Source organism: Bidens hawaiensis, unplaced genomic scaffold, assembly GCF_021521415.1.
Source record: "Bidens hawaiensis isolate Kalapana, Puna unplaced genomic scaffold, B.hawaiensis_p1.1 tig00000001_1, whole genome shotgun sequence".
Classification (NCBI taxonomy): domain Eukaryota; kingdom Viridiplantae; phylum Streptophyta; class Magnoliopsida; order Asterales; family Asteraceae; genus Bidens; species Bidens hawaiensis.
Window position 1 is genome coordinate 7,004,997 of NW_027491014.1, and position 23,163 is coordinate 7,028,159.

Genomic DNA, 23,163 nt, shown 5'->3' on the forward strand with positions numbered 1-23,163 from the left:
TTGAGAATCTGGTGATGGACGTGGCACACAAGTCCCGATATTCCATTCACCCTGGCTCAGATAAAATGTACCATGACCTAAAGGTACATTACTGGTGGCCAAACATGAAAGCCGACATTGCCACCTACGTGAGAAAATTTTTGACTTGTGCAAGAGTCAAAGTGGAATATCAGAAACCATCTGGTCTATTACAGCAACCTGAAATCCCAACGTGGGAATGGGAACACATTTTCATGGATTTCATCACAGGATTACCCAAAACACCCACGGGATGCGATACCATCTAGGTGATCGTTGACCCGTTGACTAAGTCTGCGCATTTCTTAGCGATCATGGAATCGGACAAAATGGAAAGATAGTGGTGGTGGTGGTGGTGGTGGTGGTGGTGGTGGTGGTGGTAGTAGTAGTAGTAGTAGTAGTAGTAGTAGTAGTAGTAGTAGTAGTAGTAGTAGTAGTAGTAGTAGTAGTAGTAGTAGTAGTAGTAGTAGTAGTAGTTTTGACTCACATCTACATGAAAGAGGTAGTGTTTAGATACGGAGTGCCTGTCTCTATCATATCTGATCGAGATTCCCGTTTCACTTCGCACTTTTGGAAGTCACAACAGAACGCACTAGGCACCCGCCTCGATATGAGCACAGCATACCATCCTCAAACGGATGTGCAAAGTGAATGCACCATTTAAACTTTGGAAGACATGTTACGTGCATGCGTATTAGATTTCGGAAAAAGTTGGAAACCCCACTTGCCCCTTGTAGAGTTTTCGTATAATAACAACTACCACGCCAGTATTAAACTAGCGCCGTTTGAAGCGTTGTACGGACAAAGGTGTTGATCACCTCTTTGCTGGGCAGAAGTAGGTGATAGCCAAATCACTGGCCCAGAATTAGTGCTGGAAACCTCAAAAAATATTGTCCAAATCCGAAATCGCATGGCAGCAGCACGGGATCGCCAAAAGAGTTATGCCGACAAGCATCGAAAACCTCTGGAATTCCAAGTGGATGACAAGGTTTTACTGAAAGTCTCACCTTGGAAAGGTGTAGTTCGCTTTGGAAAGCGAAACAAACTCAATCCACGATACGTTGGCCCATACCGAATAACTGAACGCATCGGCCCGGTAGCGTACCGATTGGAATTACCAGCATAACTCAGTGGTGTAAACAATATTTTTCATGTATCCAACTTGAAGAAATGCCTTTCTGACGAAACACTAGCATTTCCTTTGGGCGAGTTGCAAGTTGATGAACAGTTACGCTTCATCGAAGAACCAGTCGAAGTCTTGGATTAGGAGACCAATTCACTCAAACATAGCAATATTTCCATCGTTAAAGTTCGTTGGAACTGGAGACGTGGACCATAGTTCACATGGGAACGCGAGGATCAAATGATGGAAAAGTATCCCCACCTTTTTCGAAGGGTTGACCAAGCACCAAAAACCACGAAATGCCTTTCTGACGAAACACCGGAGGTATGAATTAAATTTTGGGACGAAATTTCTTTCTATAGGGGGATGATGTGACAAACTGAAAATTTTTGCCCTTTTCAGACAGCCATCGCGACGAAAATTCTTTCAACATGGGAATGATGTGACACTCGTCAATCTCATGTTAACTCCGTTAATCCGAACTCCGTTAATTCAAACGCAAGATCACACGAACTATATCATTCCAGTTAACGCATTTCAAATTGCATTTAATTAGAGTTAAATGACACATGACAATCATTACGCAAGTAGTCTCTCGGAGTTTCACCGAATCACACACGAGTCAACTCAAATCGTTGGTGAACAAACAATAAATAATATAAACAATTGCTTGGTATAAATACGTGTTATGTTTATATATGACTGTGTGCTTGCATTGTGTAACATAATGCAAATGAACGTGGGTGGATTGTGTTTAAAAGACCATTTTGCCTCTTTATACACATGCACCTTATGCATTGAAAGTTGTAAATTTCTTAAAACAATGTATTATATATAGTATAGATATAGATATGTTTCACAAATGTACCCTCGATAAAATGATTTACATGACATTACTCCTCTGTTATGTGCCTCTAGTGGAAGCCAAACGTTGAAAAAACTCTGTTTTCTTTAATAAGTTTACTTATTTGGGTAGTTTATTTCTAATTGTAAGGCTATAAAAAGCTAAACATATTTGTTTCTAAGACATGGATGAAAATATGAAAATTATCTGATCATCTTTCTAGTCTTCTAGTCTGGTTTATCTTTGGTCAATCAAGTACCGGTTGAAACCATAACATCCTCATAGATTTACTTAAATATATTCGATATACTTAAAGTCGTATGTATTCAGTATAAAATTTGAGGTTTTATAGACAACCCACGTATATGCTTGACAACTCATTTATTATGAATACATTTTATTATTTTGTTGAAGATCGCGATAACATGCCGAACATGTTTTCTCATACTTGGATTGATGTCTGAATACCTATATCAAAACGAATCGATACACAAAATCATGTTCAATGTATAGGTCAAGTAGTTGATTCTTTTTGAGTTGATCGATTATAATTATATAATTAATGGTATCTGCTTTTAAAAAAAACTGAAACCTACCCAAGGAATGGGTGTTTTAAAGGAATTGGAATATCTAAAGAATTGGGTGTGAATTTAATTTGATAAAAGCATTTTTTAGTAGAAAGAGTATAATTTGTAACGTATATTTTGTAAACAAACCAGTTATAAAAGAACAGGAATTTATCACCGTCGTTGGTTTTACGAGTTAGAAAACTAAAATGTTATAACCTTTTAGCTTTTTACATACCCATATATATGACCACCAAAACTAAGATTAGGGATAACTTCCCTTTAAAAGATAATTAAAAAATTTACACAAACTTAACAGGGTAATAATCTTGAAAGGAAGAACAACATGTTGCTTACTCTAATTTATATTATGGGGAGCTATAAAGTCCCACTAAACCCTGCTCTCTTTTTACCAGACTCACACCACACCGGATGGAAGGCGTAAAACAAGCTGCCCTCCCATAACACTGCAACCACAACGAATCAAATCATAACCGATAATGCTGTTTAGGGTATTCACACCCCGAATCAGCCAGTTTAACAAAAAAAATTAGCTGAACCAGTTAACTACAGTTTTAGGGAAAAAAAAAACCAAACCAGTCACACAGATAACACTCCTAACTGACCGAGCCGCCGAAATCAAAGCCAGCCAGCCAGTTTGAGATGATTGTTGTTCACTTTTGGCATATCGTTTTAACTACTTTTATTTATCTTTCAAAAATTTAGAATATGCAGTTATTTATCTATATTATACTAATGGACAATCTTCATCATTAACAATATTTTAAAACAAACTAATGATTTTGGCAATTTTAGCATCATTTTTTATTTTTATGTTTTCAAAATCATTAGTTTGTATTAGCATATATAAAAAGATTATTCATCAATACATGAATACAATACAGGTACATAACTACATATTTAGTAACTAGTTTGAGGCCCGTGTATTATACGAGTAGTTTTTGAAAATGCAATATTTAATAAATAATCAGTATACAAGAAACAATAAACCCGTTAAACACTATAAATAGATTTGTTGTACAATAGTCTTTTAATACAATTTTAAAGTAAAAGATAATTATAAATATCAAATATTTGAAAAAAAAAAATAGGAAGTAAATATTAAATTAACAAATTTTGAAGCATAAATTTTAAGAATCAAAGTATTATTTTACTATTATAAATTTGTTAAAAATGTGAGGTTTAATGTGGAAGTGACACGTGGCAAAACTTGTAGCCTTTTATAAGAGAGTATAGATTAAAAAATATATAAAAAAAGGTTAAACGGCTGTTGAAAGATGCAAACCGTTGACGGGACCGTTAGACCGCCAAAACCAAACCAGAAACATCGCACACCAGCCGACTTGCTTCGGTGTGATCGTTTTCAACGATTTATGAACACCTCTATTAACTAACATCACCATATGGAGCAAAATAAAGAAATTTTAAAAAAGATATATATAGAAATGAAAAACGAACCTTTGAACGTAGTAATAGCAGAAGTCGGCAAGTATAAACGTTTGGACGATTTCAGAGAGGAGGACCATTGAAGGCCATAATCCATAGCCCAAAGCTGTCAATAAACCTCCACGGGTATCCAGCACCTATAAAAATATCAGAAAAATATTAATCAAGAATTATTAAATGAAAAATAAACACATGAAAAACCACCAAACAGATTTTACATTGTCATATTAAGCAAATTCTAACAGCACGAAAATAATCAGGTTTTGGGTTGTCAAATCTAACCCCTTTAATAAACAAGGGGTTGACATGTATACCCCCTTTAATGAAAAGGGAGATGTCCAAGTTAAGTCAACCAATTTAATTAAACAAGTTGACACGTTTAATACACATTCAACCCATTTATTACAACCCTCCAACCTGTTTAATACGTTTACAACTTAATTATGATCCATTTTGACTCATTTAGATAACTAGGATACAGCCCGTGTAATACACGGGTGGTTAAAAAAATACAATAAAAAGGTTAAATTTGATAATATACATAATAACATACCTTATGGATTCATAAGATATATATAATGATAAATAAAATTTTATTATTCATAAATATCTAAAAACTTCATTTAATACAACATTTAAAGTTATATTTGTAACTTTGTTAGTAATTCTATGTAATAGTATTAGTTGGCATCATAGTTGGCTACTCTAATTGAATGACATGTGGAATAATGATTTTGTTTTTAATGGTATAGGTAGATTGATTAAACGGGATGTGTTCATGTTACATGACTTTAAGTATGTGCCGGTTGAGTCAGCCAATTTAATTAACAAGTTGGCCACCGACCCGTTTACGACCCGTTTAACCAATTTATTACAACCCTCAACCCGTTGAGCATGTTTACAACTTGATTATGATCCGATTTAGATATAAACGATTTTAAGAGTACCCAAATTGAATCAACCAACTTAATTAACACGTTGACCCACCAACCCGTTTACACCCATTTAACCAATTTATAACCCTCCAACCCTTTTAACATGTTTGCAACTTGGTTATGACCCATTTAACTCATTTACATAAATGATTTAAATAGGTTGTGTCCAACTTAAGTCAACCAAGTTAATTAACAAGTTGACCTGCCAACCTGTTTAGACCCCTCCCTCCAACCCGTTTAGCATGCTTACAACTTGATTATGACCCGTTTTACTCATTTAAAAAAATGAAACAAATGGCCGTGTTCAACTTACACAATTTTAAGTGTTCTGGTTGAGTCAACCAATTTAACTATTAATATATGTTAAGTTATGATAACATTATCTAAATAATGTATACCATGTTATATACTTATATATAAAAATTATAATTAAAAGAGACATACAAAATAACAAAAAAATCTATATATATATAAATAAATTAATAATAAATAATAACAGAGCCTAAGACGAGCTCGAGCTTGAAAAAACACTCATGAGCTGAGCTCGAGTAAGTTAAACGAGCCGAGCTCAACTCTCGGTTCGCTTACACCCCTACAACCAACCTATGTAACCCATTTATCACAGCCCTCAAACCCTTTTTAACTTATTTACAACTTCATTACAGCGCTTTCGACTCATTTAAATAAACAATTCAAACGAGTTGTGTTCAGTTTACAAGTAATTAAAACTTAAAAATGTGAGTAACCTGGAGAATCCAATGAGCACAACTTAGAAACCTTGCAACCCCTAAAGCAAAAACATAATGCGCTGTGAACGGTTCAACAATCTAAACAAAGATCAAACTCAAATTAGTAAAGAAATTATACAAAACCCACAACAAATTATATCCAAATTGACAATAATATTATATCCACCTTGGTATTTTGCATAACACGAAGTTGTGGCAAAACCGAAACAGCTTCCAAATAAACACAAAAGGCCCATAAAATCCTGTTTATAATATGATGTTGTGTTGTAGGATGAACCACCAGTGACAATACAGCACACGGAATCACCTACATTGAGATTAATATAATTGGTTATTGAATATGATAAAGATATTATTGTTTAATTGCGCATCTTGTCCTACAGGCGTAAGGGCAAAAATAGTCACTTTGTAAAAAAGTTAACATAATTTTAAAAATTTTACAATATGAGTATTATGCCCTTACACTTGGACACAATTTGTAATTTTCACATTTCTTTACTTTTCTATTTTTCTTTAGGTTCAATTTTTCAGAATTTGGAATTTTCACATTTTATCTTTAAGTTGAAAGGGAAATACAGTCAGTTTGTAAAAAAAAAATAATAATGTTTTGTTTTTAACTTTTTTACAAAATGACAATTCTGCCCTTACACCTAAAAATGTGTAATTTTCGATTCTTTACTTTACTATTTTTCTTCAAGTGTATTTTTTAAACAAAATTGTAATTATCACATTTTGTCCTTTAGATGTAAGAGAAAAATAGTAATTTTGTAAATAAGCATCATTTTTAATATAGTTAGTGGAAAGGATGTAATGTGTTAAACAGTTTCAAATAAAGAACCATTTTTATAATTACCTTAGTCACAGAACAGAACCTGCAATAACGACGAAAGTGTAATTTACAATTTGATAATTAAGAGAACTAAGAACATACCACATAATAATTGGTAACGTTATCTTTCTCGAGCATATAACTGGAGTTTAGGTTAAACCGCATCATATATATAACCCAAACGGTGGCAGCTAATGTAGCCAAATCTAGTAACGTGTGTACATCATATTCCATTACAAAACTGCAGTAGAGTCTAGAACCTAAGAAAATGGCTGTGAGTTCCTGTGATTTCAGTGAAAGACCTGCAATTAAGATACCAAATATTAGCATTAACATCAGGAATATAGAATTACACAAAATAATTCATCCCCTGGTAGCTATGTTTACATATGCATAGTGCACGCTACATCCGGACTACTCTTTTTTTATCTTCCCATTATTACGTTCTACGGTCAATTTCATCTAGTTGACTAGTTCATCCGAATAGGTAACCAAAAAGAAAAGATAATTTGAGTTGCGTGTTTTGGGTTTAATTTTTGGTGATCATGAGAATCCGTTCGAAAATGCTAGCCAATGGGGCCAGGTAAAACGGAGCTAACGTTGGGTAGGTGGCATCCAAGGGGTTAAGACAGGAAACCAGTAAAAGCTAGATTAGAACCTTAGCAGGCATGTAAACAAACCGCACGAACACAAACGAGGCATGTACGTGTTCATTCTTTATGAAAACGAGTGTGTTCATGTCCATTTATGTTCGTTCATTAATAATATAAACGAATGGTTCACGAACATAACTTAAAATAGATCAACGAACAACAATATGTTGGACCTAAGAAACTAAAAAAAAACTAGACTAAACCAAAATTTGTGATATTTTAATCTCTTAAAACCATAGTAAATTGTAATGAGCCTAAGAAATAGTAATGAATATGTAAAGAAATCAACCCAGATGAACGTAAACGAACGTTCACGAACATAGATAAACAAACGCAACATGTGTTCATATTCATTCGTTTAACTACATGAACAAAAAAAAATTTGTTCCTTTACGTTTGGTTATTAGATGAACGAACTTCCCGCCGAATGGTTCACTAAACATTTGGTTTGTTTGCAGGCCTAATCCTAAGACTCTGCTAGAAGCCTAGAAGAGAATCAGCCGCTTATCACTGCGCCACCCACTTGAAGGTTCATTATTTAGTTTGAAAAATGGTAAAGGTTCCTTGTTTTTATCAAATTCTTCCAAATAAATCTAGAATTTAAATATTCTTTCATTTCTTCCGGTAATAAATGAGTTTCAACCGTCCAGGAAAACAGTTGTGCTCAATTTTAATACCACAATTGGTATGAAATCTAGACTTTATGGAGAAAATTTGATTAAAACCTTACAACAAACCATACGGATTTGACAAGCATTGGTGATGAACATAATTCCGATTAATCATGTATTGCATATAAGAACTAGGTTATAAACTCGCCCTAACCTGAATTCAACATCACAAAATTAACATGCAGCGATGAATATAAAACTACAACAAATTCTCCAATTAAAACCTAATGGAGATCGACGAAACCGATTGAGGAATAAACAATTCGACTAACTAATTGAAAAAATCTGCACAATAAACCTAAATTGAACAAATCACAAAATCAACATGCAGCAATAAAATCACATATAGAAAATAAAATAACAAAATCAACATGCAGCAGAGATTGATTGAGGGAATAAATAATAATACCGGCACATGTTTTCTCGGTGGCGAGTTTGTAAATAAGAACGGAGATACCGAGGGCGTGAACGGCTTCGGCGGCAATGAAGAGGTTGTCGTGATCGTAAACCACCATGCGGATGAAGATCAAGGCAGCTATTGCGATTGCGAACGCCAGGAACACCTTCACCTTCGGTGGCTGACGCCGCACCCATGTCCGTACCACCTGGATTGGTTTCTTCGTGTTACCCTTCATCCTCTCTTTCTTTTGATTTTGATTTTGATTTTGATTTTGATTCATATTAATTAATAATATTACTCAATTTTAATAGAGATAGACACAGGCTTTCTGTTTCTTTTTTTATTTCTTTTCAGAATTTATTTATGATTTTTTTAATATTGGCAGACGTATTTTTATTTCAAATATGTTAACGGATTATATTTATTGCTATTTTTTTTTTTTCATAATTGATATTTTGTCCCAATGGAATTTTGAGGTTTCAGCTTTAAACCTGACTTAAAAAAGTCTTTTTTACAGTGATGAATTTCTTATTAATGATGTTTATGGGTAAGTCAGATTTTAAAAAAGCTCGTATCGAGGATAATTCTAAACATTATTAAAATATTCTAAAAAAATGTATTATTATAATTATAAAATAAAAGCGATTAATAAAAACATGTAGTTACAATTTTTATTTTTATTTTTTGAAACAGCAAGTAGTTACAGTTACAAATGAAGTTTTATGCTCTCACTTAATGTGTCTTTATGATCCAATTTATGAATTTATATACTGAAAAGTTTTTAAAAAGTGACTAAAGCAAAACAGAAAATATAAAAAAATGTCAAAGAAATTGGGGCCCATGTGATGATGTGTATATGCCTTTCACCGACTTACACGGCAACTTAGACAGCTCGATACTTGGACAAGTGTACGAGTATCTTCGATGTGTGGAAGAGAGCTTGAATAATGAATATTTAATTAATTAAAATAAAATAATAAATTTTAGTTTTTTAGATCTTTTTTTTCTCTTAACTTAGCATGTTACGGGATATGTTCAAGGTCCACTACTCAGTTGTCGTGCGACCATACTCCTTATACGCGGGAATCGGATGGAGTTCGTAAACCTCGCCCTCTATCGGGTTCGAGCCCCTGATAAAAGTCTTTCGTCCGTTCACCAAGATGTTCATGACCGAATTAGCCCAAGCAAAGATCGAACCTACATCTCCACTAAAGCAGGACATGCCTCTTACGCTGAACCAAATACTCTAAACCAATTAATGTTTTTAGTGTACTGTTACCTTATTATTTTTATTATAATTATCGGTAAGGGTTAGTTCCAATGACAAAGCCATTGAGTGGTGAAGTTTTCTTTGTTTGTTAAAATATATGCATGTAAAGCTACTAAAATATTTTGTTAACAAAATATAAACAACAATTTTAATATGACTTTAATGGCTATTTATAACCTTTACAAGATTAAAACTATATCAAAAAATAGTATGCAATTATACACCATTGGCGACACATTGCAGGATTTTGAGCATGAGTGTGGGTGTATAACTGTGGCTTTGGTAGGGGAGGACGGCTCATCATGTCTACTAGAGGACGCATGTGATGGGCACCTCCCGAGCCAACGGGTTCTAGCCGTTAATCATAATGATTGGAACAAAAGATGAGTCGGCGCAACCGGGAAATATTTGGTCCATTTGACCTAGGGCTGGTAATATAGACACGATACATGAATACATGACATGAACCTATATGACTTTAACAGGTATCAGGTATGGCCTTAACATGTTTCGTGTACTAAACAGGTAAGCACGAATCAATCTGTTAATTTTTCGTGTCTAAATAAATAAAATACTCATTTACCTGCTTTTTTTTCGAACGCTGACTTTCTCAGTTAAGGGATATCACAAATCCTACGAGAGGAGCCTTGCCACCCCACTCAAACCAGACTATATTGTCTTAACCAGGCCCACACTAGCATCCGAGTTTGGCTTGGGCATTCCCAAAAAAACCCGACAGCCCCAACCCGCCCGAAGGCACGACAGTCGAGTTAACCAGCCAAAGCTGGAAACAAACGGTAAAATCTGGGCGGAATCAAAACTCGAACCCAGGACAAAGTCCAGGTCATCCATCATTTTCCATGTGAAATGACCATACCCGTTAATACATGATTAGATTTTTTTATAAATAAAAATATATAATATTATAATATGTTATATACCCTAAATACATAACATATTTTTTATACCAAACAAATGAACGCGGTGCAGATCATTCCAATCCAACGTCAAGCAGACACGCACAAACTCTACTCCGATTCTCCCTCTTCGGGTCTCGGGTAGTACGGTGGTTTCCCTCAACATCTCCGGTAGTCATGGCCCTTCGATTCTACGGTCTACCTATCCACATCTCCGATTCTCCGACAGTTCGGCTCTCGCAGTTGCAGTGGCGCCACCGGTATTAACAGGTTCGTGTCTTGTCGTGTAAATCTGGTATTAACAGGTTTGTTTTCGGGTTCGGGATGCATGTACACGATAAGTTTTCGTGTCGTGTACATGTATACATGTGTTCGTGTCTTATCGTGTACGGGTATACACAATATGCCAGCTCTAATTTGACCCATTCATTTATTTCAGTTTTGAGTTAGTTTTCACCCATCATGGTTGTCTCTTCTCCAAATTAGGGATGAGCATTTTGTCTCAAATACCAGTACTCGTACCTGAACCGTACTCGTACACATACATGTACACGTACCGATTTAACCTATTCGGTGTGGGCATCAGTACTCATTTTTGTTAAATTTCGGTACATGTATAATCAGATTAGGTATAGGTACAGGTATCTTTAGTATTTCTGTGCCCGTTTGGAATATATAGGGGTTTAATTGAGATTCTTCATATTTAATATATAAAATAAACTCTCTAACCATGTTATTATTGAAAAAGTACCAAACGTTTCTTCAATATAAAATAATATAACGTGAACCAACAAACAAATCACTTAAAGTTGGCGACCGAATTAGGGTTCTTTAGTGCTATCTTATCATTAAATCGGCGACCAATTTGGTACTTATACTAATTTGGTACCCGTCACGTGCCTGTGCAAGTACCGATACCCAAACTAATTCAAGTTGTTGTTACTCGTACTGATATCGGTTTCAAGATTATCAAAGATTTGGAAATAAAAAAGCAAATACCAAAAAGTTTGCTATGAGTACTGGTACTTGTTTTTTTATTGTTTTTTGGTACGAGTACAATCGGGTACAGGTACATGTACATATGCAGGTACTGTATCAAGCTCATCCCTAATCCAAATTCCCTCTTATGTATCATGTATGGACGAACATGAAAGATAAGTTTTTTGTTTATGATGAAAAAAGAATGTTTTAATTTCCACTCAATGCATTTTGAGTTAAAATTGATTAACCAACACTAATTCAACTTGAATGGTGTCCTTTGAAATCGAGAATTGAATCTAGTGGTGAATTTTGTATCTTGCTTCGAGTTTTGACTTGCCCTACGTGTATGTTTGGTGGTGATTTATGTGTCCAAATGATTCGTTGATCTATCCCCTTTTTTATTCGTTATGTTTGAATTCAACTTTACTAACTATTCGCACTCTATTTGCCTATCATCATGTTTTTTGGATAAGATGTGAGTGGAAGTAATGAACATGGATAACCGGAATAGTTGGCTCAAACGTTCAATCTCAATTACATGTGTCATTGGAACATGCTAGACCAATAGATCATTGGTGTTTAGATATTATTAAACAGAAGATCCGTAACACTTTAGGGGCTACATGGTAGTCTCTTAATGATTCTATTAAATTATTAATTCTAAATCGATTAAAAGTAAACTATGTTTGGTTACACCATTAATCTTAATGGTTCGTGGAATCTCTTAATAGTTAAGTTTTAGTAAGTGTAGCTAAAGCCTAAAGCGTCATTATTACAAAGGCAAATAAAAATTGTCACATGATATAAATATCTAACGTGCTTACAAAAGATTTAATCCTATACGCTAGGTTATATAACTAATGTCTTGAGTTACATGTCAACCAAGCATATCCCTATGATATTATCCTGTTTTTAAAACCGGCCCGACCAGTAGACAGGCAATTACGTGAGTTATGAAAACATCTTTCCACACGAACAATTTCTCAAACATTATTCAAATCAAAATCACCAAATCGCTTACAAAATTTCATCAAATTGCATGCATGCATGCTTCCATGCATCAACACACCCAAATATGTGGGAATGAGTATAGTACAAAAATCAGAAATCCAGAAAACATAGCACAATAATATATATACATATATATATATATATATATATTATTAATAGTAATAATCAACATGAAGCTGATCTTTTCATTTGAGGCTTCATTTGTTTATCCTCCTCGAGTGATATCATTCCCAAATGAGACGGATCTTCAAGCATCATTTTGGCCACCAAGTAACCGGCTATGGACCATGTTTGGTTCTTGCGTGCTTGTTTTCCTATGAACCGTCCGAGCTTTCCGTCATAATATTCAGGCCACCCGTCCATTAACAATCGGGTTTCGGCTAACTCCGTGGCTCGTTTTGCAATTTGTGGTCTTCCTGCCTTGATGCATGCGGCCGTTAGAAGCCATAGGAGAACTGCAACAATGAGAAAAGAGGTGCATTTTATAAGCAAATTTTCATAATTTAAAATGTTTATAAAATACCACAAGAAAAGATTCCATCTCGCGTAACACATTTACGATTTGAGAATCAAGCATGTCTTTTGATAGACGAGCCTGAGCCCAAGCTTCATATACCAAGCTTGGCTAGACTAGCAAGTCTGAACAAGTCTACTATTTATATAAATATAATAATTTGTATAATATCATATTATATACATTGCATGAGAAAATTTATATATATAAATAGCATAAGATAACTATATGTTATAAATATAAAATTATAACTATAAATGCTCATAAAAATAATTATACATGTATAAAAATAAAATATTTTCTACATAATAAACAAGCTGAGCCAGAGCCCAACTCATTTACTTGTGAATGGACTGACATTTTTGGAAATATAGATTAAAGAACGATCAAAGGTTGAACCGGGATGGCGGGTACCGGTACCGGTACCGATTTTTCGAAATTCTTGGTATTGGTACCGGAACTGAAATGGTCAATTCAGTACCGGTATTGAAAGCAAAATTCAAAAAATACCGGTACCGAAAACTCAAAACTTGGTACCGATTAGGTACCGGTACCGGTCATAAATCATGTTTATTGATAATATTATTGTGCTAACAGAATAATATTATTTTTAACCATACTAAAGAAACTAATTACTCGTAAAAGAATTTTTAAAATATTAAAAAAAGCACAGAAAGTATAAGGTTCAAGTGTTGAACCAACCCGATTTGGCACGTTCACACAGTCAAAAAATCCCCCTTCTGACCCGATCCCGTTTTGACCAATATAATATTATGTTTGGATAGTATGGGTTTGGATCAAATACAAACGAAATTAACGTGCTAATTGTGAGAATCAAGTAAAGTAATTATGTAATTACTCTATGATGTAATTACATAATTTCTCTACTTGTATATATAATTGATTCTCACAATTAGCACGTTAATTTCATTTGTACGTTAGCTTTCCCCTGGATAGTATATAGCATGCTTACACGCATTATTAATAAAAAATTCAAATAAACAGTTTGAAAGTTTTCACCTGGCCAAGATCCGCCATTATGATAACTCCAACCAGTGTTTTTTGGGTCACAACCCGTCACAATCCTCCACTCATGATTCTCCATTGCTGGATAGCATATCTTCAACGGCATTTCACCCACAAGTTCTTGCCACCGCGACTCAATAAGATCCATAATAGCCGAACTCTGTTCTGGCGTCGCTAAAGACGACAAAATAGCGACACAATTCCCCAAACAAAACCACCTGAAATCCATTTTGGCAGGACTAACATTCCCAATAAAGTACCCGCCACGTGTCGGCATAAAATCGAAAACCCATTCGGGAAGCGAGTCGGGATAAACATTAAATTTGTTGACTGCTGTGTGTGAGTACTCTTCGGTTTTGTAGCGGTAGATGTCGTTTAGTTGTTTTATGTCCAGCCAGAAGTAGCTTCGCATGTGGAAGCTTAACGCGTGGAGGCGTTTGACTATTCGGTCAATGCAGTCGTTCCCCTCGCTATCACGTTTTAGAAGTGATAGTGCGCATCTAAGCGCCATGAAGAATAATGCTTGGATCTCGATCGGGTACCCGTACACGCCCTGGTTGTAATAAATAAGCAAAAAATAAAACCTCATAAGCTATATTGTTCAACTAATTATATCATGATTGGAATTAAAAATATTTTTATTGAATTTTCTTTAATAACAACATTATTTTGCAAAGCAACTTGGTTGGTTTTGGCGGTTTGAACCGATTTTTTTTTTTTTTCAAAATAATTAGTTTGTGTTAAAATTTTTAGAATTACGTAAATGGTTCATGATTATAATACATATACAGAACTACATAACCCAGGAACGAAAAGAAAAAATAATAAAAAGAAGTTATACAGTTTGTTCGGTTTACACAGCTGGTTACACGTTCAAGTTCCAAACCAAACCATTAAACCCGCAAACTGCCAAAACCGAACCATTTGAATTCAAACCGACTAACTTGCTTCGGTTTGAGCAGTTCAGTCGATTCCAACAGTTTATAAAAGCACATCTACCACAAACCATATATAAAAATTTCAAAATATTTAGACAAAACGTGTTTTGAGTTAACCCAACTCAGCCCGGCCCGTTCCAACCATACACAAAAATTTCAGAATATTTAGACAAAAGTTACCCATTTACTACATAAAAAATTAATAAAAGACGAATAATTAATGATATAATACTAACCATTCTACGATCAACCATACAACACCCGTCAGCACAAAGCAAAGTCGGAAACGTATCAAACCCTTCAGACAAACACAACGTCATAATAAGCCGAATCCCCCGTTGCATCTCGGGCCTTTCCGCCAACGTACTATCACCCGTTGACTTTGTATACGCCCGAAGCAAAATAATCCACCAAAAGCCCGAGTCAACCGGGGCCACCCGACCAATGGCACTTTCACCATAATCCGCCAATATGGTCTCGGTGTTCCTAACCGGGTTATGAAGCACTTTAAAACTTGCAGGCATGACTCCTTCACCGAGCTTGAAATTGTCCACCTTTTTTTCTCGGGATTGGAGGAAAACGGTTTTTAAAAGAAAGTTTTTTACTATATCTGGCTCACCATTCATCAAGAAAGCTAATGCGCTAGGGACGAAGTCACGTACGAAAACCTGTACAAAAAGAAGGCATACCAACCCGATTAAGAATTTCAATACGAGTTAGATTAAGGTTTCTTATTAAAAGTTTAAACTTGTTTGGCCCTGTTTAGAGGTGTAAACAGCTTGAGCTCGAGTTCGGCCCATTTTTATCTACAATTATATAGTATATATAACACAATATATATTATTTAGTTATTTTGATGGTAAATGTATTTGCAACTATTTTGATTATAAAAAATACCAATTGTTATATAACAGGTTTATTTAGACTCATTCATTACTTATTTAGTTATCTAGTTATTTTTAGAACATTTTTATACATACATAACTGTTTTAATATATCTGTGAGCATATTTTTCATATATAATGTAATATATATTATTTAGTTATTTTTATGCTAATTACATTTACAACTAATTTTATAAAAATACAAGTAATTATCTTTAGTTGCTTTTTATTTAGTTACTTTTAGTCTAAACCTACTTAAAATTATTTTACTATTTAATATATCTTTATATAAAGCACAACTTATATTATATTTATATAAATAAAAAACTCGTTTAGGCTCGCGAACCTAGCCAAGCTCAGCATCCTAACCCTGGCCCCAGAAGTCAGGCCCGTTTAGTAAACAAGCTCATTATTAGGTTCGAGCTTGTTTAAACTCGGCTCATTTACAGTACCCCTAGGCCCATTTGACACGTTTATTTTTAATCCAATTTTTTTATATCTTAGCTGTTTGACCCGTTAACAAAACGATACAACCGAAATTGTATCTTGAACAAAATCAGAAGTCAGTATTATAAATAATAGTTAGAAACAGCCAAAATTGGAGGCTCAAAATAACCACATCACCTGATCATAGTTAAGTTCCTCTTCAGAATTATCAAGTGCCGCAATAGTCCCGACCGGTTGACCACGAAAGTTGACTATAGACCGTCTCAACGCCTCCCAAGCTTCTCCTACAATCGGATGAGGCTCAAAATAACCACTTCTCGGTGTTCCCATCCACCTCCCCGGGGAATAAACGCCATCAATATTATCACGCGACGAATTATCACCCGACTTATAAAAATTATTTCGCGGTGACATCGTCATAGACAATTCACTAAACGATCGTTCGTCAAACGAACGTTTTCTCTCGATATTTAGTGTCCTTGGCTTTTCTAGCAATCTTGAAAGATCTGAATCGTCAATTTCGAATATCGAAGGTGTGGTGGTTCCTTCTTCATCCTTTTGTTTTGTTGAACCGTTTGATGTCCCGTCTACCGGTGATGGAGCCATTTGTTATAAAATTTTCAAATAAAATATCTGCAGAATTCATAGGATATAAAAAAACATATGAATATGTGAAGTCATATGTTGTTATCTTCAATCTTTTAACATAAAAACACAAAATAGTTCCCTAAATCCTTTCTTATAATCACTAAATGTACACGGTAGCAATCTATAACAAATGTAAAATAGTTAAACCAAAAAAGTCAACCCTCGCGCGCCATAAATTTATAGTTAAGGGAATGAAATCAAATGTTGTTATCTTCAATCTTTTAACATGAAAACACAGCTTAGATCCCCAAATTCTTTCATATAATCACTAAAATGAACATGGTAGCAATCAATACCAATTGTAAATTAGTCAAACAAAAAGTCAACCCTCATTCACCAAACAAAACAGATCACCAACACAACTCTAAAACTACTAATTCTGATCCTTGAATTCAACTCAAAACTAGTAATTAACTTTCCTATTAATCCCCATTTCATCATATGCAAAAAAAAAATTTAACTAATTTAGAACAGTGCAGGATCATTATCCAAAAGTCAAAATACAAAATCTCTAATTCCAGATCTGGTCAAACATCACAATCAAAGTGTGCAAATGAAGCAAAGAAACCAACCAACCAAATCTAATTCAACAGATCATGAACATATCCTCACTACAATTTCACATTTACAAAATACCCAAATCAAGAAACCTTTCAAAATTGAATCTTGAACACAAGTCACGTGAAAATAACCAAAACCCACATAATATTTTACCTCAAAACCCCTAAAAATTGAATCTTGAAAATAAAAAAAAAAGCATAAAAATTGAATCCTTACAAAAACCCATATCCAAAATCACTGGAAATGAAATGGGTAAAGAAGAATCAAACCTTTAGAAGGTTGAAGGATGAAGAAATTGATGAAACCTAACAAATGGGCATTGAAGGCATTAATCCTTATGGTTGAATAGAATGAGACCATCTGCTGAGCAGGCCTACATATATAGGTGTGAGTAAAGAAAGAGATTAGGTGTTAAAACCCTAATCTTTTTAGGGTTTTGCAAAATCACCCCTCATAAGTTTTCTTGTGTAATAAGTTGGTTGTTGCCAAACTTGAATGTTCTTTTCGGTTTTAAGGAGATTAAATTGAAGAGCAACACGAGCTGAAATTATTCAAATTGAACTTATCCATGTAATTTTTTTATTCGTTTTTAAATGGAAGCTGAATTAGGTGGTTTTGGGTTCTAAAAATCTGGATGTGGTTTGAAACGAATGATAAATAATAGTTATTTATATTTTGTCATTTAGTCTAGGTCGATAGCAGTTTTAAGCTCAATCTTATTTAGCCTAACCTAACTCAATGCGGTAACGAGTGACGGTTTTGCGGGTTATTTGGTCAAAATCGAACCGAATTCAGATCATTTTTTTATTTGGTTTTGAACTACTTGAATTATGTCTAATTTAGTTCGGTTTTGGGCTTCGATTGGAAAGGATTTCCAATCCAAATAGAATATCGAAACAATGAACACCCGTGTCACAAATTCGGTGAGTTAATTGGTCATTTAGCTGTCCAATGACATTTTTAGATTAATCTTGTTAAGCCTAACCCAACTTAATTCAATAAAATTCAGTTTATTAGGTTGAAATCGAACCAAATTCGAATACAATATTTGATACGCTTTTAAAAGTCTAATTTTGATTCGGTTTGGTTTGATTTTAAGTTTCACCAAAAAAGAAAAAAAATCGAAGTGAAAAAATGAAACATGTAGTTTTGAATTTACTCAAAGCCATCAAGAAGGATAGACTTCAATCTTCAAAAAAGGTTCCATTTATTTAATGCTCTCCCTTTCTATATAGAAAAGAAAAGGACGATGGATTGGGTTGCAAGTCAATTTGTTACTAAATTAAGGATTCAACCGACGTTCTTATCACTTTTGAACACTGATTTTATTCCAATTTTATAGGAATTTATTTCAGACAACAGATTTCTTAAACAAAATAAATAATGTTTTGTTAATGAAATTTCTTCGGCACCTTGAACGTAATATTTTTTATTAAATTAATTATTAACAATTTAAATAATATTTTGAGTTCACGAGAATTTTTTGCAATTGCGTGCATCTAAAAAAACAAAATAAAAAAGTATCTGGTCTGAAAAGGGCAGATATGATCGTTTGAAACAACCGATAAAATAAAAAAAGAAAAAAAAAAGTGTACGAGGATGGAGAAACATCATTGTCAACTAATGAAATAATCAACAATTTGCAAATCAGATACAACGTAATTATGTTGAAACAAACTATTAAAGACATATGACTATCGGTTTTGTCAGTGAAACTAATTTGACAAACAAACTTTGACAACCAAAAACAAGTGGCCATTGATTTTGTGGATTGGAAACATGGGACCATCGATTTTGGCCAATTTTAAGAATGAAATTGACAAACGGATTTTCCTAGTTAGAAAAGGCCGCCACTGAATTTATCGATTATCTTTTGTTTTCTAATTGAATTAAAATTAAACCCAATTTGCCATTAAGAAAACAAACAGTTGGATATGGGCTTATGGAACAGCCTTCCTTAGGTTGGACTACGAGGTTGTACGTATATTGTTGTTTATTATGTTGTATAAAATTTTATTTAGATTATACGTAAATCTTTTTACATGTACATAGTAGTTTTACTATTCAAAGTGGTTATAGTGAACAGAGATATAGAATAAAGGGTATTGACGGACGTGTGAATTAACCGTTAAAAAACACGTGACAAAATTTTCTAGCGTAAAAACAAATATTAATAGGTTTTGAAGAGGTAGGTCCCAGCAGAGACCAGTTGGTCCCGCAAGACTCACCTTGAACAGGGTTGTCTGCGCAAAGGCCATCTGCTCCCGCAGGACCCACCATGCTCATAGAATCTTACGCGCAGTACGCAAGCTGTACACGCAGGGAAAGCCTCCCAATGGTGAAGTACCCCGCCTGTTCCCGCAGTTGCGGATACAAGCCATCAGGGAAGGCTACCCGCAGACAGCAGGGCTACACGTACAAGACTAGCTACTTCAGCAGTCACATGAAGGCATGAGCAAGGCGGGAACAATCCCGCCCAAATGAGCCAGTCTGATTCTGAAAGATCTTTTGTACCATACCTACCAAGGTATGGATAGGACAGACGATCTGACCAGAACAGCCCATGAGCCAATCACAGGGTGACAGCTCACCGACAACAGTGCGAGGAGGAGCACCCTCTAGTACTGTTTGTCACTATTAGCCGCTGCCTACTCACCAACCCTCACTGTGGAGCAGGCGCAGCCTACAGTTGGTGGAATAGTATTACTGTTGGCCGTAACCTATTCACCAACCAGCATGGCCTGCGTACAATCCACAGTCAGTGGGACGTGCATGGTCTACAGTTGGTGGAATAGTGCAGCCGACTTTATTACTGTTGGCTGTAACCTACCCACCAACCAGTATGGCCTGTGCGTAATCCACTGTTGGTTGAACAGGAATACTATTCAGCCGGCTGTACCTTCTAGAAAACCTACCTTCGGCTATAAATACTCCAATATCTTGGAATGGTAAGATCATCTACTATCTCGTATAACTTACTTGATAACTGCTCTTATAGTATTCATATACTTTTATATTCAAAGAGCAATATAGACTGATTCTCACGCCGGAGGGTGGTCACAAGGAGGAACCCCCCCTTCTCAGTGACGAGCTTACGGTGTCTGTTTTGCAGGTTCCCTGAAGTACAACTTACTCTGCTGGACCTAACCTTCGTGGGAAACATTACTTGGCCCCCAGATTACCTATAATCTGCCCGGGGTTACTTAGTGTTTCTTCATTGGCGCCATCCGTGCATAAAGCTAGAACTACATCTTTCTCCAGTTTTTCAAAACTTCCAAGATGACTAGAGAAATTCCGGTAACCACAACCCCAGCCACTGGGGTTAACACCGGCAACACAATGTTTACAAACACTACCCCAGCCACCCAAGCTGGGGCAAGTGAAATACATTTTACGAACACTACCCCAGTCACTCATGTAGGGGCAAGTGGAGTAAATATTCCACTGGGATTCACTGATGCCCAGCTGGAAAAACGACCTCGAGCCCCTCGCCAAACACTTGATCAAGTGAAGGCATGGGCCGAGGCACGTCAAAGAGAATTTCAGGCTGAGTTGGACGAACGCTTGCGTTCAGTCCAACAAGCTGAGGAATTCGGTAGTACTCGCCAGCACCTCAACATGAGTAGTGAGTACGAGTACTCAGACGGCGAGGGGGAAGACTCCGACACCGACGCGAACCCTCGCCATAGGGCGAAAGGGAAGCGTAAGGAAACGGATCCCCAGCCAAAAAGGAACTTTGGGGAAGCATTCCAACCAGTCACGGAAAAAAGCTCTCGCGACTTCTCCAAGGCCTTTAGACCTACTGCTACAAACGCAGGAAGGTCAAAATTTGCAAGGGACATTGCAGAAGCAATCGCCCCGAGGAGTGCCAAACAAATGTCCAACGTTGGCACATACGATGGTCTATCCGACCCAGATGACCATCTGAACAGGTTCATTGCGGGGGCAACCGTCAGTAACTGGACGGAACCCACGTGGTGCTACATGTTCCAGATGACTCTGGTAGGAGCAGCCAGAGCATGGTTCGACCGTTTACCGGTCCACCACATTTATGACTGGGCAGACTTCCAGAACAAGTTCAGTCAACAGTTTAGTCAACAGAGGAAGCACACTGAGGAGCAGTGGACGATCCTCAACTGTGTCAGAGAAGAGGATGAATCCTTACTGGACTTCATCACCCGCTTCAACTCCAAGAAGGTGAGTCTGGGCAACATCAGTGAAGACCTCGTTCGCGCCGCTTTCATTCAGGGCGCTGAATACCCAGAACTCATCCGCACTCTGACGGGTAAAGACGGTATGCCATCCACGTGGGATGCCATAATGACGGCAGCCAAGCGCTTTGCCGAAACAGAGAAACAGCTGGGAAGAGATCTCCCCCACAATACAAACCTCTACACGCAGAGGACAAGGGAGAATAATGTAAGAACCGCCCGGCTAAACAAAAAGAGGCGGCAAGGTATTTGGCAGTCAAGGATAAACTTTGACGCCCCCTCAAGCTCTCGCCCTCTGGTTGGCGGAAGGGACAAAACGCACCCTTTGAACCGAAAAAAACCGCTGGACGCCACTCACCAAGAGCGTCACGGAGATATTTGCCACGGAAAAACTGCCATGGCCAAAAGCTCCAGTGATCCGACAGAAACCCAATGCGGATCAAAGCAAGTCTTGTGACTTCCATGGGACAAAGGGCCATAGCACTGAGGAGTGCACATCCTTGAGGGACATCGTCGAGACATTCGTCAAGGATGGGAGGCTCGCACACCTCGTGGCATCTATCAAGAAGGGAGGAAGGAACGACAACAGGTACAGGGGTAACGGACGGAAGCCCGTCGACATTAGCATCAACATGGTCCATGGTAAGGTCAGAGGAAGAAAGAGACCAATGACCGAACCATGCGCATGGAAGGAAGCAGAAGTGCGCTTCCCGCGAGTGCCGGGAGGCCCAAACAAAGAAGGCCCCATTGTCATTAAAAGCCAGCTGGGGCACTACATCACCTCCCGCACCCTCGTTGACAATGGCGCATCGTCGACAGTGATGTACAGGCAGTTCTTCGACAAGCTCGATGATGAAGACAAGGAACGCCTGGAGACGGTCTATGCTTCAATGGAAGGGTTTGACGGCAGCATGAACACTCCCTTGGGCATCCTATCTTTCCCCGTCACTCTCACCGATGGGAATTATTCACGCACGGAGGATGTGGATTTTGTTGTGATGAAAAAACCACATCATACGTATGACATCCTATTCGGGAGAGACGGGATGGCAAGATTCAACGCTGTGGTATCCTCAGTCCACGGCATGATGGGATGGCCAACAACTGAAGGCGTAGCGATGATCACGGGCATTCCCCAGGTATGCATCGCATCTGTCTCCTCTAAACCCAAACCGAAGATGGCCAAACAAACCATCACTGAGCCTGAACAGTGGGCATTCAACGGGAAATATCCCGATCAGGCCGTTACCATTGGCCCGACAATTGTTGATCCAACACGCACCTTACTCAAGCGCTTACTGCAGCGAAACGCAGACATCTTCGCGTGGACACCAGCCGACATGACTGGTGTACCCCGGGGAAAGGCAGAGCATAAGCTCAAATGCGATCCGGCCGTAACGCCGATCGTACAAAAGCGCAGAGTAATGGGGCCCGAGCAAACCAACGCGTGCAGAACCCAAGTCAAGGAACTCCTTGATGCGGGCATCGTGCGCGTTAGCA

The 23,163-nt window shown here is 36.7% G+C and overlaps 3 protein-coding genes across 4 annotated transcripts in view; all 3 read right to left on the reverse strand.

Moving 5' to 3' along the window:
• LOC143604242 (uncharacterized) overlaps positions 1–23,163 on the reverse strand; it is a 242,202-nt gene that overhangs the window by 180,168 nt on the left and 38,871 nt on the right. The gene's annotated exons all lie outside the window — the stretch shown is intronic.
• On the reverse strand, positions 2,799–8,535 carry LOC143602331 (uncharacterized). The gene is made up of 6 exons (XM_077079684.1): positions 8,265–8,535; positions 6,634–6,833; positions 5,869–6,009; positions 5,700–5,780; positions 4,031–4,155; positions 2,799–3,018 (listed from the first exon to the last, which is right to left on the reverse strand). The coding sequence occupies exons 1-6, from the start codon at positions 8,533–8,535 to the stop codon at positions 2,970–2,972; spliced, it is 867 nt and encodes a 288-aa protein (XP_076935799.1). The 3' UTR covers positions 2,799–2,969.
• On the reverse strand, positions 12,373–17,814 carry LOC143603290 (putative alkaline/neutral invertase D). The gene is made up of 5 exons (XM_077080352.1): positions 17,722–17,814; positions 16,421–16,876; positions 15,149–15,580; positions 13,969–14,527; positions 12,373–12,889 (listed from the first exon to the last, which is right to left on the reverse strand). The coding sequence occupies exons 2-5, from the start codon at positions 16,847–16,849 to the stop codon at positions 12,600–12,602; spliced, it is 1,710 nt and encodes a 569-aa protein (XP_076936467.1). The 5' UTR covers positions 16,850–16,876; positions 17,722–17,814; the 3' UTR covers positions 12,373–12,599.